General features: G+C 38.5%; 2 protein-coding genes across 5 annotated transcripts in view; one reads left to right on the forward strand and one right to left on the reverse strand.

Annotated features, from left to right (window-relative positions):
- LOC141112373 (leucine-rich repeat and fibronectin type-III domain-containing protein 4-like) overlaps nucleotides 1-10,710 on the forward strand; it is a 30,257-nt gene extending 19,547 nt beyond the window's left edge. Inside the window, exon 3 of the mRNA XM_073605167.1 lies at nucleotides 8,514-10,710. Coding sequence (XP_073461268.1) covers nucleotides 8,514-9,294 — 781 coding nt within the window. The 3' untranslated portion in view covers nucleotides 9,295-10,710. The remainder of the gene's footprint in view (nucleotides 1-8,513) is intronic.
- PC (pyruvate carboxylase) overlaps nucleotides 1-19,661 on the reverse strand; it is a 989,411-nt gene that overhangs the window by 158,687 nt on the left and 811,063 nt on the right. The window lies entirely within an intron of this gene.

Raw genomic sequence — 19,661 nt, forward strand, 5'->3', positions numbered from 1 at the left:
TCCTGTAAATGTCACAACACCCTGCCACCCTGTTCTTTCATAAATGTTTTATGAAAGAACACATTCCCAACATCCCTTTAGACATGTAAACACCCTCCCTGCTGGCCCCTAGGTGCTAAAGACTTTGTTTTTTTATTTTGTGCAGATTAAATAGCTAAACTGTACCTCTGTACAAGGTAATGAATTGATTGCTGAACTGATGAAAAGTCCAGTCATTCGGACAAATTGTTAAAACAAGCTTAAATCTTTGGATCAATAAGGGTACAAAGGTTACTTCTAGCAACATATTCTTTGCTGAAAGGCCAATGGAGAATCTGCAGATGAGCAGCACAAAATCATACAAAATAATACAATGATATATGGCAAAAATGATACAATAGCTCAGCAACACTCCTGTGGCCATGAGTCAACCTCTGTGACATCTGTGCACTCAGCTCCCCGCATGCTCAACCATGACTGCTCCATGTTTACTGAATGTTGCTTAAACTTACGCTCTGTGATACTCTAGAAAGCTACACAAATTGTGTGTATTTTCAAATTGTGTGTTTACTTCAAACTATTTTTACTTAAGTAGAAATATTGGAGAATAAAAGTAGAGCAAGTATATGTGACTTGCAGACATGGATGTTTCTAGTGATTCTTACAGAAAAGATTGTTCATACACTGTTGCATAATAAGTATGCATTAACTGCAATGGAGCAGTGACCTATGCCTGCATCAATCAACGTGTCATATGGTTTACAGTGGGCATCTTGACTGAAACACTGGCAGTTGTACAAAAGGTTAAGCATTCAGCTGAACATGTAAGTCACTGGCAAATTTGTAGTGACAGGTTTAATGATTTTTGGGTTCTACAAGCTTATTAGGTGAAGGGGGCAGTTTTAGCTCAAAACTGGAAGCACATTCTGGTGATATACTGTAAAAGGCCCCTAGCTGAAGTATTGAAAGCTGCTTCTTCCACAGATTGTTTCATAGCTATGTATAGTGAATACAAAAAATCCCCTAAACAACACACTACATAATAATGCCTTTGCTATTTACATGTCACTCCACTGACAATATTCTTATACATCCATTACAACTGATATGTGTATTGTGAAAATAGTGTTTCATTCTGCAGATTGCCATAGCCATGTATTTTACTGAACTACAAATTCTCTCTCTGGATGTAAAGTACCACAAACATCACCAATGTTTAATGTAAAATGCCACTTTTGGTAAAATATGATATATACAATTGCTAAAAAAAAAAAAAGCCATTCTGCATTAATGTATTTAAAATGACCTAATTCAGTCTGATTTTCCAAAATTTTTTTAATGCTTCTTCCTTGTGACTATAGGAGGAAAGGTTATTTTGGGGGGCGTTTGAGACACAGTGTTCAGAATGCCATTTCCTACACAAGGGAGTGCCTCACTTGCTTTCCAGCAGTTTGTTATTAGCTCCAGGGCGGATAATCTCACTATAGCAGGCAGGCCTTCCCACTTAGATTTTTCATTCATTCTTTATTTAGAAAAGGGTTTTACAAAAAATGTAGAGTTTAATACAGAAGACAAGAAACAATGTTGTCAGGAATTCTTTAATGACACATTTAAATAGTTACATAAAACAGACCTGTGATGCGTGAATAAATGTGGCTTAAGGCAGGGATGGCACTATCCATAGGCCCCCATGGTGGACCCTTAGGAGCAGTTGCCAGGCTGATATTTTCAGGCTAGTCACAGACATGCTTATCTATAAAATAGGTGTGCCTTAACTAAGGAGGAAAGGGTAAAAAAGAAAAGGCAACATTGGTGAGGAAGGAAAGGGTAAAAAAGAAAAGGCAACATTGGTGAGGGTTCTTGGGTCAAGCCCCATTGGACCATGCTAAAGTCTAAAAAAAACTGAACATACCACAATCCACAGTTAATATTTAGAAATGCGAAGAGACCAGAGAAAAAGCCGACTGGGGGGCCCTTATACCTCAGGGGATCGAAGAGGTGTAAGGAGGTGTTGGTTGAGAAAATGTCATGGTGAGCTGTTCAACCCATCTAGGGCAGGTTCGGCAGATATTATTTTATCCTCTTTTGAATAGAAGTCCAACCAATAGAAGCATGTTTTATTGAATTTTGTGGATGTCCCTTCAAGAGAGCTGGTTAAGTTTTCCATGTGATAGATATCTTTAATGTGGAGAAGCCACTGTCAAATCATGGGCAGTGAGGAAGATTTCCACAAAGCTGGAATGCAAGAGCGAGTGCCATTGACCAAATAAATAACTGAATTTTTTTATGACTTGAAAGGAAAATCATTATGGTGTAGAAGAAAAAAATCCTGTGTCTCTAGATAAATGGTGGTTGGTGAACTCTTGGGTTAGGGAAAGCACTTGAGTCCAAAAATTATGCAGGTGGGAACACGACCAGAATATGTGCATCAGATCCACCTGTCGTGCAACACACCACGGCAGCAGGTATCCAGAATGGTCATGTAGATAGCATGTAAGAGCCTACGTCACAGTACCATCTAGAGAGCAGTTTGTACCCAGCTTCCTGGTATCTATTACAGATGGAGGAGTGTAATGAAAGGGAAAGAATTGTGTTCTATACCAAGTTCAGATTTCCACTAGTCTAGAAACTTGAGTTTGTTCTGTGATATTTCAGAGAGAATCAGTTTGTAGGAGAATGAAAGGGCATGGGAAAGAGACTGACACTCGGCATTCCGGTTCAAACATTTTGAGGGGGCTCCCAAACAATGATAAAATGAGTGAGTTGGGGGATTTTTAGAGGTCCCAATGAGGAAAAAGAGGGGTTTGTTAACATTTGAGGGCTCAAGATCCAAGTGGAGTTTTGAAGAAAGCAGAGCATGAGACGCATATCCTGTGAGGATAAAATATGGAATGCATTATCTTGATTACCTGAAGTGAAGTCAGGATGCTCCAATATAGGTAATAAAAGAGATGGGGAAGGGGTTATTTTATACTTGATTTTATACTTGACACAGAATTCCTACAGTATCTCCATGTGGGTGCAAGAGTAGGATGGGACCGCAGTTCTGTCTGTGCAATAGTCAAGCAACGTAAAAGAGAATGGAGTCCGAGAGAGGGATTGCGCCATGGAGACCCATTGTTTAATCTTAGCATGTTGGCTCCAACACAGGGCACGCATGAGATGGGAGGCTCTATGATAAATTGTGATGTCAGGTAATGCCATCCCACCAGGAGCTTTTGATTTTGGCAGGTTTGGATGCCCAAAGTGATTGAGTAATGATTTTAAAGATTTGAAGAAATTTGTGGGGACATGTGCAGAGATCATCTGAAATAGGTAGAGAATCCAAAGAAAAATATTTTGTTTCACAAGGTTATACCTGCTCATCCATGAGAAACAGTGTGAGGCCCAGAACACCAAATCAGTTTGAAATTTGGGGAAACAAGGGAGAGAAATTTAGTTTGTACAATTTAGAGAGGTCTCTAGGTAAAAATATTCTCAAATATTTAATGTGGGACAGGCCCATCGGAACTAGCTCTCCTGGATACTATCCAGCGTACTGCTTTGGATGGTGAGGCTATGAAAATTTGATAGCTCTCCGTAATAGGCAAATTCAAGCAGGTGGTTAGGTAATGTGGCAATAGGATTACTAAGGGATAATAGGAGATCATCTGTGTATTCCCACTTTAAAAAAAATAGGAAGTAAAGAATATACATGTGGAAATTTCAAAAAATCAGCAGTAAGTTTCGACAGTTTGCCAAATTTCTTACAATGTTCAGTATGAGTGATGTTTTTTTTGCTTGCAAAAAGTGTAGTCATACTTTAATGATTTGATATAAAAAAAATATCAAGTGATTTACAGCAAATGTCTAAAGATTTAGCAGAATTTAATATTTCGAATAGCCCCATTGCCAAGCTCCATGTTTTAACCACTTCAAAATCAGCAATCTGGATCCCCTTGCTGTGTCTACTTTCCATAAAGGGGTTATTTTTGGGGAGTTCACATTGTCCTGACATATTTTAGAAGGAATAGGAGAAGCTGTTTTTTTTTTTTATAATTGTTGGCCTTTTTCCTATCAAAAGTATAGTAAACATGTGTTAAAAAAACTTGCAGTTACTTAACACCACCAAAATAACACCTTATCCATAAAAAAAAAATAATAATAATATACACACAGTGGGGAAAATAATTATTTTATCACCTGCAGATTTTGTAAGTTTGCCCACTTACAAATAAATTAAGGGCCTGTAATTTGTTTTATCATAGGTGTATTTTAAATGATAGAGACAGAACATCAAACAAAAATCCAGACAAAATACATAAAACAAATGCTATAAATTAAGTTGCAGTTCAGTGAGTTAAATAAGTATTTGATCCCCAAGCAAAACTTGACTTGGTACTTGGAGAAACCCTTGCTGGCAAGCACAGAGGTAAGACGTTTCTTGTAGTTGCTGACCAGGTTTGCAAACATTTCAGGAGGGATTTTGGTCCACTCTTCTTTATAGATCTTCTCTAAATCCTTAAGGTTTCTTGGCTGTCTCTTGGCAACTCGAAATTTCAGCTCCCTCAATACATTTTCTATAGGATTAAGGTCTGGAGACTGACTATACCACCCCATGATCTTAATATGCTTCTTCTTGAGCCACCACTTTGTTGACTTGGCGGTATGTTTTTGGTCATTGTCATGCTAGAAGACCCATGCACGAGCAATCTTCAGTGTTCTGGCTGTGGGAAGGTGGTTCTCAGCCAAGATTTTACAATACATGGCCCTGTCCATTGGCCCATCAATGTGGCAAAGTCGGTCTGAGAGAAACAGCCCCAAAGCATCATGTTTCAACCTCCTTGCTTGACTTTAAGGATTGTGTTCTTAAGGTCATTTTCCTTCCTCCAAACACAGCAAGTCGAGTTAATGCCAAAGAGCTCAATTTTGGTCTCATCTGACCACAGTACTTTCTCCCAATTCCTCTCCGAATCATTTAGATGTTCATTGGAATGATTGTACATGTGCATTCTTATGGCGGGGGGCTTGCCGTGTTTGGAGGAAGAAAAATGCTAACTATAACCCTAAGAACACCATCCCTACAGTCAAGCACGGAGGTGGAAACATTATGCTTTGGGGACGTTCCTCTGCTAAAAGTACAGACCGACTTTGACGCATTAAGGGGCTAAAGGATGGGGCCATGTATTGTAAAATCTTGAATGAGAACCTTCTTCTCCCAGCCAGAACACTGAAGATTGGTAATGGATGGGCCTTTCAGCATGAAAATTACTCAAAACATACTGCCAAGGCAACAAAGAAATGGCTTAAGAAGCACATTAAGGTCATGGAGTGGCCTAGCCAGTCTCCAGACCTTAATGCTATAGAAAATGTATGGAGGGAACTGAAACTTTGAGTTGCCAAGAAAAGCCAAGAAACCTTAAGGATTTAGAGAAGATCTGTAAAGAAGAGTGGCTCAAAATCCCTCCTGAGATGTGCGCAAATCTGGTCATTAACTACAAGAAACGTCTTACCTCTGTGCTTGGGGTTCTCCACCAAGGGAGAAGGGTTTCTCCACCAAGTACTAAGTCATGTTTTGCCTGGGGATCAGATACTTATTTTACTCACTGAACTGCAACTCAATTTATAACATTTGTATTCTGTGTTTTTTTCTGGATTTTTGGTTGATATTCTGTCTCTATCATTTAAAATACACCTATGATAAAAAATTATAGACCTTTCATTTCCTTGTAAGTGGGAAAACTTACAAAATTTGCAGGGGATCAAATGATTATTTTCCCCACTGTTTATAGATCATTATAGCTCATCAGTGTTATAGATATTATCATTATAGATCATCAGTGTTGCATGATGACATAATTGAGATTAAATTATTACAGGACTGGAAACTGAAAAATGGCCTGGCAAAGAAGGGGTAATACATTTTGGTACTCAAGACAGTCTTAAAGTAAAGTTAGGACTTGTGTGAATGGTTTGACCTAAATGCTGGGCTTTACAGATACATTTGTGTGTAATTTATATCTGTGTTCCACATATGTGTAGTGGATGATAACTTATATAGTATATGTGTGCTTTTAAAAGATACAATCTGATGTTAATGAGGAAGTAATGCATCAACCAACAGTCGGCTTGCATCAAAGAAAAAAAAAGTTAAGATAAGCTGACAGAAAGTTCAGAGCTTGGTAACCTTAGTATATGTTGATCTGTCATGACGGTTTGATAAAAAACAGCCAATACAGTAATTTTTAATTAGCAATTACCACAATTTGAGAACAAAAAAGGACAGTAATCCCATAGCCACAGCAACCTTTAATAACACATTATATCCCCCCTCTTTTTCAGCTTATGCTGGATAAAGACCTTTATCCAGCAGGAAACTAGGTAGTATGATCACTGAATACTTGAACAATTTTCTTTTCACTTAGTGCTTTCTTTCTTATTATATAATATTTAAATAGAGTGTACTAGAGTATACAGTTTCTCAGTAAGATGCAGTTGCAAGACAAGTTACATTAGTACTAAGGTTGCAGATCTTGTTCTATATATTTAGGTGTGTCTAAGCTATTTACTTCCCCTCCTGAGTGAACAGATGTTTACAGAACAATTTGAAACAACTTATTACAGTAGCTTATTTTGTTTGCAGTGGAATATTCTGGTTTCTTGAAGCTCAGCATGGCCTTCAGGGTGTATTGGTCCTAAAAATAAGCTGCCAAAAATGCACTTACATCCCATTAATGAGCTCCATTTCTCTTGTTAGCATTCCCTACCAAATTGTGCGTTCAAATTCGCCTAGCAATCACTTAGCATTATAATAATTATTTTAAAGTGTAATAACTTAAGAATAATAATAGTAATTAAGGTAACATGGTAATTTATGTATTCAGTGAGAGCATATCTATTTGGCTGGTTATGACTTTAGCAAAAGGAAAAACTAAGGTCAAGTCAGAGTATTTGTCATAATGTAATGTCTACTAAAAGCACATTTGTCCTCACATATGCAAGCTTGAATAATTTAAAGAATAATTAAATTTCCATTATTGTACATATTTACAATGGGTTATTATATCTTTTCACAGTCTGTGTACATATCTATCTATCTATCTATCTATCTATCTATCTATCTATCTATCTATCTATCTATCTATCTATCTACACACACACACATACATACATACAGACACATGTAAGATACTAATAATGTTACTACTGCTTTGGCTGCCCTAATTTCTGGTTTGATTTTATTGCATTAACATATTTTGGAAGAGAAAAGTCTGATTACTTTAGGGTCATAGTTCATTTCAGGACAGTAGTGAAGAGTCTGCACAGAAATAACATGGGGAAAAAAAGGAGTCATAGAATTGATTTTGTGGGAGAGGTCCAACTCTCTGCCAGCAACAGCTAATTCCCTAAAGATTAGACAATGATGGGGCTCCACAGACCTCTATTTGTATAGTGATGACAGGAGGTGATTACACCTAATATAGATTTGTAGCAAAATAAAATACTATCAGAAGCTGTGAACTAAATTCTGTTAGTGGTTGAGAGCTATATGGTTCAAATTGATAATCGCTTAAGGTTTGTTTGTATGATTATGAGCATGATTGATATAATAGATTACTTGGCAGTAATTCTCAAGAAACTAAAAAAGGATGGAAAGAATTCAGCTTGATTTTAATATACAGAAGTGGTAGACTACAATGTCTTAGAAATAAGCCAAAAAATCCTTTTTCATTACTGTACATGAAGCAAGACAGGCTAGGGGCCAGCAGTTCACTGTGTCAAAGCCAGCCTCACTCAACCAGGGTTCCGTGGAACTCTAGGGTTCCTCCAGAAGTTGCTAGGGGTTTCTTGAGCAGTGACAGACTTATCCTCCACTTATACCGACCATCAATATTAGGAGCAGAATTTAATACTGAAATCCAGTAGTAGGGGTCAGTATTATAGTAACCCCCAATGCTAGGTGGCACTACACTAAATTAAGGGGCACTTTTCCAGCGATCCCTAATTTAGAAATTAAACATCTCCACTGACCACCAGTGTAACAGGGCTTTCCTTCTATTGACCAGCAATGTTAGAAGGCATATTCCCCACTGACCACCACAATAAGGGGGCATTTTTCTACTGGTTTTCAATGTAAGGGGGCGTGCCTCTGCTCAAAACTAGTGTAAGGAAACCATTTAATTCTTTTTTGTCCATTATTCCTAATATTATTCATGATTACAAGTGAAAGTACGTTTTGGAGGTTTAGAGCTGGGGGGTGTTGATAAATGACCCACTACTGACACAAACCCATATTGTTGTTTCCTTTAAAACTATCTATAAACTACTGATCACAATAGTGTACTGTAGTGTAATGTTGAGCTGTGCATGGGAATCTATGAGATTCTAGCTTCATTTTCAAAGCTTAAGTGAACAAACGGACGCTATTTGGTAATATACACAGCTGCTCTAGATTCTGTATGTTTTGGTTTTGTAAATCCCGTCTTTTTATTTTATCATTGAGATCACATTATTACATAATTTGTTTTTTAATCTTTTTTTTTTTTTATATACAGGATTCTGCCTTCCACGACCAAGCATTTTGCCTTGAGGCACTTAGTTTCAGGAGCAGATTATGACCTTTGCATCTTGGCTATTTTTGATGATGTTGCAACCTCCTTGGCTGCTACTAAATCCTTAGGATGTGTTCAATTTTCCACAGCAGAGGCATACCCAGACTGCCGCTTACTGCATGCTCATTTCCTGGGAGGCACTTTAACCATTATTATTGGAGGAGTCATTGTGGTTACCCTGTTGGTTTTTACAGTTGTAATGATGGTCAAATACAAGGTTTGCAGTACTGCTCGTTCAGACATCCCAAAAGTTACTAATGTATACTCCCAGACCAACGGAAGCCAGATTATGCCCAATGGAATGCTTTTGCAATGCAGACTTAACAATGAGTCTGCCAAAGCCAGTTGTTCTCAAGTGGTGTATAAAGAAGATACTGGAAGGGTTATACATGGAGTGAAACCTCAACGTAGAAGGACTCGACACAGAGAATCATCTGAGAAACAGGAGGACAAAACTATTAAGGTTTCAGATTTTGAGGGACTAAATGCAGGATCAAGCCCTGAGGCGGGTTTTGTCCTTCAAAAAACCAAACGTAGCTGTTCTGTAGATATGGGAGAGATGGCAACCACCACTTGTTACAGCTATGCCAAACGACTAAGCATTATATGGACAAAGAGAAGTCAGTCTGTCCATGGCATGCTTTCGCACTGCGGGACTGAGCTACCCAAAGGAAAACCAGTTTTATTTACTGGTTCAGATGAGCTTGAAGAAAGTGTAGTGTAGAAAATGCCAATATTTCAGTGTTACAGCAAACCTTTTCATGACACAGGTACAAGGATTCATTTTGTTAGGGCAGAACAGAAAATTACAAAACTATAGGATTCTTTATCAATGAGCCATGAGCAAGCACTTATTCCTCTTCAGCACGAGGAAAGAAGAATATTACATATTTAATTTGGCATTAAATCTGTTTGATTGTGTAACTGCCAGGATCTTGCCACACAACTGATGGAAGCATTTCATCAATCCTAAAAGGAAATTTTTGATTTGGTTGAGGTATGTGATATTTTCATTGGACTTGATGGCATCCTTTGATGTTCCCCTAACATGGATACAAAACATCACTTTTCCTACTAAAGAAGTGTGCTCTTTAGAAAGTATATAATTTGGAGTCAAAATCAATAAATCGACCAAACAAGGAGGTATGTAAACACCCTTGAGCCAAGTCATATTTGAAAACAGGAAAATTAAAACTTTAATAAGGCAAAATTAAAGATCTGTTAAAGACACATCCACAGGTTTTCAGAAGGTGCCACTGCCTTCCCAGTACATAAGTATGGATATAAAAAGCTCCGGTTGGTGCACCAGCCAAGGACAAGATTTTGATTTAATTTACTTGAAAAAAATTATTTTATCAATCATATAATTAGCACAAAACAACAGAAATTCTGACTACTCTATGGGCTATGGGTGGATATGAGTGTATGTGTGTATACACATTGCTCAGAGAGGTTATTGAAAAGGAACAGCAGTGGACCTTCTGATTTTGCCATTAAACTCTCTGCTTTCTCCTGATTTACAGGCAAGTTTACCTTTTTCATAAATGCAAATATATCACACAGCAAGTTAAAATGACTGCAGCACTTTAAAGTTTGAGTTCTCACAAAAGTTAAATATATAAATATCTTTACTCATTGGATTTTTTATATAATTTGCCAATAAAATAAAATTACAGAAAAAGTGGTGTCTTGACCTTCAATAAAAAAAAAAAAAAAAAGAAAATAGGCTCTTCCACAACTAAAGAAAATATGGTTGAAAGTAGCAGATTGTTAATGTCAATGACTTCTGCTTATCTTGGGTTACTTGTTCACTTGCATATGTTTTGTTCAACCAGCACTAAAAATGCAATCCTGAACTAGTCAACTGCATACATGTTTATAGGATGCAGTATAACTGCATGAGAAAAAAATTTATAATGCTCTTCCTACTTACATAACAGCCTTTCTATATTTGGAAAAATGCAGCTATAGTATTTTGGTGATAAACTACAAAGAATTGCTTTGGTTGAAATAAAATAATAGGCTATTAATATTGTGGGGCCCTTTCAATATAGAATGATTTAGAAAAAGACTTCTTAAAACCAAAAACAAATTACAGCACCACAATACAAAGCAGGTTTAAACACCTTGTGGGACTGTTCCTCTTAGCATGTAGGTAATTAAATGTTACACTTTCAGAACCTACTGAACACAGCAAATCATACTTTGGATGCTTGTTCAATAATTCTATGGTAGGCCAATGCTAAATACTGGTGTCTGCACACCTGAGACCTGCTACTTCTAAGTCATGGTGACTCACCAAGTTATTTGTGATACATTTCTGGTGGTGTGTATGTACTCAGAAACCTTACGCCACAACTACAAAAACCCTGTGGCACTTTCATTGTTATTACCAATGGATGCAAAAGAAATTCCATCAGTTCCTTAATGTGACACTTTCATGCAAACAGCGGGCTGGCTCTTGGGGAGGAGTTATACCAATATCAAAATGCCTTCATGGGCAAGTGTCATTTGTTTTCCACGTGCTCTGTTCACACCATACGTGTGAGGTTTTAAGCTTAAAAATGCAGCTCAACGAACATGGTGTGAACAACCCCCTACAGGAAGGCTGGCATTTAGCATTATAAGCAAATTTACAGAATAGTAATTGTCACAGTAGAAGAGACAAAACAGTTTAGGAAAAAAAATAAGTGTTGGAAAAAGTCGAGTTCGGCCTAGGGTTTAAAGTTCTATATTACTTTCCGAGACACATGGATATGATCACAATTAAATACAAAAGTACATAGATGTTAAAGCATTACTTACAACAGAGAGAAAACATACAGAAAACAGGTTCTGTGTACTCCTCTCAAATATTACTTTGCTGACCAGTATCTACCTACCCTCTATCCTCTTGTTCAATATGTGTGCCTCAGTTGCCAATAACAGCACTTTCACTGGACAGGGAAAATGGAGAGGAGTGAGGTTTAAACCTGAAATCTGAAAATGTAAGCCCTTAGTTGCAAAGAGAAACCATTTAAAGAGGGTTGCACAGAGGTGTGAGTTTGGAGCTAATGAATGTAATAGCATGCAGATACTTGCACTTTGAAAGAAAGGTTACTATAATATTTGATAACACTTTGTTAGAAATGGGAAATGGAATGAAAATATAGGATAAAAATATTTATGACCCTGAAGTGTAAAGATGCAGACACAATGTTTATATCACTTCCATTTAGACACCCTAACATCTAAAGCTTCCCATATCTGGTTATTTGCATAATAGTATTTAGAACTCATCAGCACCAGTCTGAAGCAAAACTAAGAGCTTTATGAACAAGCCAAAAACTGCAAAGTGACTTATCTGGCTATGAGCTAAATTTCTTAGAACCTCAGCTTTTAAAGTACAACTATAAACAAAACTTTTTTTTAGTTTTGGACAGAGTGGAGATGCATTAGAACACCTATTACGTTTTTATTGCTGTCTTTGTCCCTGCTAGGGTAATCCACCCTCTCTTTTTGTGAAATTGAAAGAAAAAGAAAATCCCAAATTTTGGGTTTTCTCCAGAAAGTGAATAAAGGGGAAATCTTCCAAATGGAGACACTAGTTCTGGTGACCTGGGAACCCCAAGGGATTTCATTAATTTGCAAGGATTTCCTCTCACTTCCTGTTTTGTCTATAGTTCTACTTTAACCACTTGTCGACCAGCCGCCGCAGTTTTACTGCGGCAGAATGGCACAGCTGGGCGAAACGACGTTATGCAACGCTGCTTTGCCCTGTGGCCACTAGGGGCGCTCTCGATGACCGTCAGGCTCCTGCGATCACGCGTGACACACTGAGAACCGGGATCTGTGTGTTTAAACACACAGATCCCGGTACTCCGAGGGGAGAAGAGACTGATCGTCTGTTCATACAACATATGAACAGCGATCTGTCATCTCCCCTAGACAGTCCCATCCCCTTCTTCAGTTAGAACACAGAGAGGGAACACAATTAACCCCTTGATCGCCCCCTAGTGTTAACCCCTTCCCTGCCAGTGACATTTTTACAGTAATTGTTGCATTTTTATAATATTGATCGCTGTATAAATGCCAATGGTCCCAAAAATGTGTCAAAAGTGTCTGATGTGTCCGCCATAATGTCGCAGTCCCGATAAAAATTGCAGATCGCCGCCATTACTAGTAAAAAAAATTATAATAATAAAAATGCTATAAATCTATCCCCTATTTTGTAGATTCTATAACTTTTGCGCGAACCAATCAATATACGCTTGTTGCGATTTTTATTACCAAAAATATGTAGAAGAATACATATCAGCCTAAACAGAGAAACTTTTTTTTTTTTTTTTTTTTTAAATAGGAATATTTATTATAGCATAAAGTACAAAATATTGTGTTTTTTCAAAATTTTCGCTCTTTTTTTGTTTATAGCACAAAAAATAAAAACCACAGAGATGAAATACCACCAAAAGAAAGCTCTATTTGTGGGGCAAAAAGGATGTCAATTTTGTTTGGGTGCAGCGCCGCCCGACTGCGCACTTGTCAGTTAAAGCGACAGAGTGCAGAATCGCAAAAAATGGCCTGGTCATTCAGCAGCCAAATCTTCCAGGGCTGAAGCGGTTAATGGATCTTAGCCAGATAATATGGAATTTCTAGAAAAGCTTTACTAAGCAAAATAAATTCCATGCACTATCTTTTTAATGTAAAATGGTTGCCCAACTATAGGTACATTTTATTTGGCAACTTCATGAGGCAGAGACAGAAAGAATGTTTAAACATAAAGGTCAACTGAAAACCAATTTTTTTTTTTGTGGAAGCGTAAGAATGCCTGTCAAGTTTTTATTGCCATTTGTGTCCCTGCTAGGGAGATTTACTATCTATTAACTCTGGTTACCGCTGTTGCTGGACCTGAAAATGAGGGAAATACATCATTTTGCATTTTCACCAAACAGAAAAAGAGGGGAAATGTTCCAGTGGGCATATGGGGATAACTGTTTCGGAGGGCATTTCTCTTATTTTATAGAGATTTTCTACAGGACAGAAAGTGAAGGTATATACAGTTGTGCTCATAATTTTACATACCCTGGTTGAATTTATGATTCAAAAACTTTCTTTCACTCATGGTTGGTGCTTGGCTGAAGCCATTTATTATCAATCAACCGTGTTTACTCTTTTTAAATCATAATGACAACAAACTACCCAAATGACACTGAACAAAAGTTTACATACCCTTGCATCTTTCATTCAATGCTGCACTGACGTTTCTGGATTCTGAGTCATGGGGAAATCAAAAGAATTGTCAAAGGATCTGCGGGAAAAGGGAGTTGAACTGTATGAAACAGGAAAGGGATATAAAAAGATATCCAAGGAATTGAGAATGCCAATCAGCAGTGTTCAAACTCTAATTAAGAAGTGGAAAATGAGGGGGTCTGTTGAAACCAAACCACAGTCAGGTAGACCAAGTAAAATTTCAGCTACAACTGCCAGGAAAATTGTTTGGGATGCAAAGAAAAACCCACAAATAACTTCAGGTGAAATACAGGACTCTCTGAAAACATGTGGTGTGACTGTTTCAAGATGCACAATAAGGAGGCACTTGAAGAAAGATGGGCTGCATGAGTGAGTCACAGGAAGAAAGCCATTACTACACAAATACCACAAAGTATCCCGCTTACAATACGCCAAACAGCACAGAGACAAGCTTTAAACCTTCTGGCACAGAGTCATTTGGAGTGATAAGATCAAAATTTTGCCTTTTGGCCACAACCATAAACGCTACATTTGGAGAGGAGTCAACAAGGCCTATGACGAAAGGTACACCATTCCTACTGTGAAACATGGAGGTGGATCGCTGATGTTTTAGGGATGTGTGAGCTACAAAGGCACAGGAAATTTGGTCAAAATTGATGGCAAGATGAATGCAGTATGTTATCAAAAAATACTGGAGGAACATTTGCATTCAACAGCCAGGATGCTGGGAATGGGACATACTTGGACATTCCAACATGACACTCATCCAAAACACAAGGCCAAGTTGACCTGTCATTGGCTACAGCAGAATAAAGTGAAGGTTCTGGAGTGGTCATCTCAGTCTCCTGACCTCAATATCATTGAGCCACTCTGGGGAGATCTCAAACACGCAGTTCATGGTAATGATTAAGCACAAGATGTGAGTGTGAAATGCGTCTACGTGACCACAGTTTGGTGTTTCTGGTGTTATCTTTGTGAAGCAAAATAAAAGGCAATTGGAAATTCAGGATGTGCAGCCTATTCTTTCTTCTTTCCAAGTTTCCCACGTAGGCGGGCCGGGGCTAGCACTCTGCAAGATACTCCAATCAGCCTTATCTTTATACACCTGGAGCAGCGGTTTTTTTTCTTGCAGTTCATGCAAGACAGACCAAGAATTTACAGGAACTGGAGGCTTTTTGCCAAGAGGAATGGGCAGCTTTAACATCTGAGAAGATAAAGAGCCTCATCCACAAATACCACAAAAGACTTCAAGCTGTCATTGGTGTTAAAGCTGGCAATACACGGTATTAAGAACTGGGGTATGTAAACTTTTGATCAGGGTCATTTTGGTAGTTTCTGTTATCATTATGATTAAAAAAGAGTAAACACAGTTGACTGATTAAAAAAAAGGCTTCAGCCAAACACCAATCATGAATGAAAGAAAAGGGTTTGTGTTATCATCCGTATTCTCTGAAAAATGGCCAAGAAATCATAAATTCAGCCAGGGTATGTAAACTTATGAGCACAACTGTATCAATTGTGTCCCACAGGAAATAATTGAAAAAATGACAGATATTTTAACTCTTTAGTACTCTATCCAAAATGGTAAACAAAGTTTTGCCATTATTTATATTTATGGAATTAGAAAGCCTTAGTGCCTTTTCACACAGGGGCGACTTGTCAGGCGACCTAGCTGCCTGACAAGTCGCCTCCCGTTCTGTACAATGGAACCGTTCTAATAGGAGCGACGCAAGTCGCTCCGACTTAGAAAAAGGTTCCTGTACTACTTGGGGGGCGACTTGGGGCAACTTGCATAGACTTCTATATAGAAGTCGTTTTGCAAATCGCCGTGGAAGTCGTGTGCAGGTCGCCTCACCGCCCCTGTGTGAAACGGGGCTGATCCTTTTGCCCCCAGCAGATATAGCCACAATGTGGCAAACATCAGTGGTGAGATCTAGGCAAGTAGAGATTTGGGGGATGGTCTACATCTACTCAGGGGCATGGGGGCAAAAGGGTAATGAAAGTAAGAAAAATAAGTAAGCCCATCATACATAGTTCTCCATGCAATTCTAATGCACACATAGAAAACATAAAAAGAAAGTCAAATTATAGCAATAACATTGTCCAGTTTACTGTAATCCCCCAATTCAATTAAATATAAATTTAGCACACAAAAAACCTCACAAAACGTCAAGATAAGGAACTTTACTTCCAGTCATGTGACTGTTATTCTCAAAAACTTTTTTTTTTAAAAGTATTCTTATCCTGGTGTTTTACTATCACGAATTGAGCCTAAATCCTGTAAACTAATTTGTTTAAGAGCACAAAACAATTACCCAAAGTATTATTCAGGGGACTCATATGCTCCTCTAGCTAGACGGACACTGGTGTATTGGTCAAGAGCTGTTAGTGAAAGGGGCTGTTAAAGAACCCCCAAATACTGCAATTAACTGGGTCGCCCTCCATACTGGCCTTACCACATACATATGTTGTATGCTCTATATATTTAATGTTACATAGTTGATCTGGTTGAAAAAAAAACACAAGTCCATCCAGTTCAACCAACAACAAAAAAAGAAGACAACACACGCAAATGGAAAACACTATCCACTACCCACAGCTGATCCAGAGGAAGGCAAAAATAACGTAATAAAGCACGATCCAATTTGCTCCAGTGAGGGGAAAAAATTCCTTCCTGTTCCCCTAAGAGGCAATCGGATATTCCCTGGATCAACTTTACCTATAAATATTAGTATCCAGTTATATTATGTGCATTTAGGAAAGAATCCAGGCCTTTCTTAAAACAATCCACAGAGCTGGCCAGAACCAGCTCTTGAGGGAGTCTATTCCACATCAGTCAGGGCCAAGTTTTTGCCTGAATTCGGCCCTGAAACAGAGCCAGAGACGCACAGGGCTCCTGTGCAATCTGCTCTGCAGCTGCAACGGAGATATGTGAATCGGCTCCATAGAGAGTCGGTCCCATCCAATTCACACTAGTGTGAGCCCAGCCTAAATCTCTTTTAGTTCAGAAGTAATGTGTTCCCCCTGGTCCTCTGTGATGACCTTAAAGTGATTAATTCTACACCAAGTTCACTAAATGGACCACTTATGTATTTATACAGTGCTGTGAAAAAGTATTCAGACCCCTTGAAATGTTTGTCATGTTACAACCAAAAAGGTAAATGTATTTTATTGGGATTTTATGTGCTAGACCAACACAAATTGCACATAATTGTGAAGGAAAATGATAAATGGTTTTCAAAATTTTTTGCAAATAAATATCTGAAAAGTGTGGCGCGCATTTGCATTTAGCCCCCCTGAGTCAATACTTGTAGAATCACCGTCCACTGCAACTACAGCTGCACGTCTTTTTGGGTATGTCTCTACCAGCTTTGCACATTTGGAGAGTGAAATATTTGCCCATTCCTCCTTGCAAAATAGTTCATGCTCTGTCAGACTGGATGGAGTGCGTCTGTGAACAGCAATTTTCAAGTCATGCCACAGATTCTCAATTGGATTTAGGGCTGGACTTTGTCTGTGCCATTCTAACACATGAATATGCTTTGATGTAAACCATTCCATTATAGCTCTGCCCCAGTCTCAAGTCTTTTGCAGACTAACAGGTTTTCTTCTAAGATTGCCCTATATTTGGCTCCATCCATTCTCCCATCAACTCTGAGCAGCTTCCCTGTCCCTGCTAAAGAAAAGCATCCCCACAACATGATGCTGCCACCATCATGTTTCACAGTGTGGACAGTGTGTTTGGGGTGATGTGCAGTGTTAGTTTTCCACCACACAGCATTTTGCTTTTAGCCCAAAAAGTTAAATTTTGGTCTCATCTGACTAGAGCACCTTTTTCCACATGTTTGCTGTGTCCCCCACATGTCTTCATGCAAACAGGACTTCTTATGGCTTCCTTTCAACAATGGCTTTTTTCTTGCCACTCTTCCATAAAGGCCAGATGTGTGGTTGTCCTGTGGACAGATTCTCCCACCTGAGCTATGGATCTCTGCAGCTTCTCCAGAGTTACCATGGGCCTCTTGGCTGCTTCTCTGATTAATGCTTTTCAAATATTTGTAAAAAAATGTAAAAGCAATTTATCATTTTCCTTCCACTTCACAGTTATGTGCCACTTTGTGTTGGTCTATCACATAAAATCCCAATAAAATACAATTTACGTTTTTGGTTGTAACATGACAAAATGTGGACAACTTCAAGGGGTATGAATACTTTTTCAAGGCACGGTACATGTTGATCATATCCCTCTTAATCTCCTCTTCTCGAGAGGGAATACATTCAGTTCCTCTAATCTTTCCTCAAAGTCCAGCCCTTCCATGCTTCTTATCAGTTTGGTTGCCCTTCTCTGCACCTTCTCCAGTTCCCCGTCATCAGCTTTGTGAACTGGTGCCCATAACTCAACAGCATATTCCAGATGAGGTCTTAACAATGATTTGTACAGCAGCAAAATGATCTCTTCTCTCTCTGCAGTGCATATCTCTTAATACAAGAAAGGGTTTGCAGCTTTGCATGGCATGCTGTTATTAAGCTTTTGAGCTACCAGAACACCCAAATCCTTCTCCATCATTTATTCCCACAGTTGTACTCCCTAGTATGTATGATGTGTGCATATTTTTAGCCCACAAGTGGATAATTTTACATTTATCAGCAGTAATCCCTTTTTTGCCACAGTCACCCAATTAAACAGTGCATTAAGGTTGGCTTGTAAGTTGGAGACATCCTCTAAGGATGTTACTCCACTGCACAGCTTGGTGTCATCTGCAAAGACTGAAATGGTACTTTTAATCCCAGACCCAATATCATTTATACATTTTTTTAAAAAAAGTAAGGGTCCCAACACTGAACCCTGGGGTACACCATGAATAACCTTATACCATTCAGAGTATGAATCACTAACTACTAATCTCTGAATACTTTTTTTTTTTAGCCAGTTTACTATTTGCAAACAAATTTTTCCAAGGCTGTAGACTTTAACATACACATTAGTCATGTGTGGGGAACTGTGTCAAATGCTTTTGCAAAATCCAAGTATATGTCCACAGCCACTCCTTTGTCTTAAGTTTTGCTTACCCCCTAATAAATAGAAATCAGATTTGTTTGACAACTTTTGTTTTTCATGAATCAATGCTAGATATTGCTTAACCGCTTCCTGACTGCCTCATGCCGATATACGTTGGCAGAAGGGCACGTACAGGCAGAATCACGTACCTGTACATTGCCTTTTAAGAGGCGGCTTGTGGGGGTGCGCGCGCCTGCCGGGAGCTTCGTGAGCGCGATCGCGGGTCTGGCGGACTCGATGTCCGCGGGGATACCCGCGATCGTCTCACGGAGAGGAAGAACGGTGAAATGTTAATGTAAACAAGCATTTCCCCGTTCTACCTAGTGACACTGTCACTGATCACAGCTCCCTGTAATCGGGAGCGGTGATCAGTGTCGTGTTACAAACAGCCCCTCCACCCCACAGTTAGAATCACTCCCTAGGGCACACTTAACCCCTACAGCGTCACCTAGTGGTTAACTCCTTCACTGCCAGTCACATTTAGACAGTAATCAATGCATTTTTAATTGCACTGATTGTCCGATGTGTCCGCCATAATGTCGCAGTCACGATACAAATCGCTGATTGTCATCATTAGTAATAAAAAAAAATATTAATAAAAATGCCATAAAACTATCCCCTAATTTGTAAACGCTATAACTCTTGCACAAATCAATCAATAAACGCTTATTGCGCTTTTTTTTTTTTACCAAAAATATGTAGAAGAATACGTATCGGCCTAAACTGAGGAAAAAAAAACTTTTTATATATTTTTTGGGGATATTTATTATAGAAAATAGTAAAAAATTATGGTTTTTTTTCAAAAT

Source organism: Aquarana catesbeiana, linkage group LG11 (assembly GCF_042186555.1).
Source record: "Aquarana catesbeiana isolate 2022-GZ linkage group LG11, ASM4218655v1, whole genome shotgun sequence".
NCBI lineage: Eukaryota > Metazoa > Chordata > Amphibia > Anura > Ranidae > Aquarana > Aquarana catesbeiana.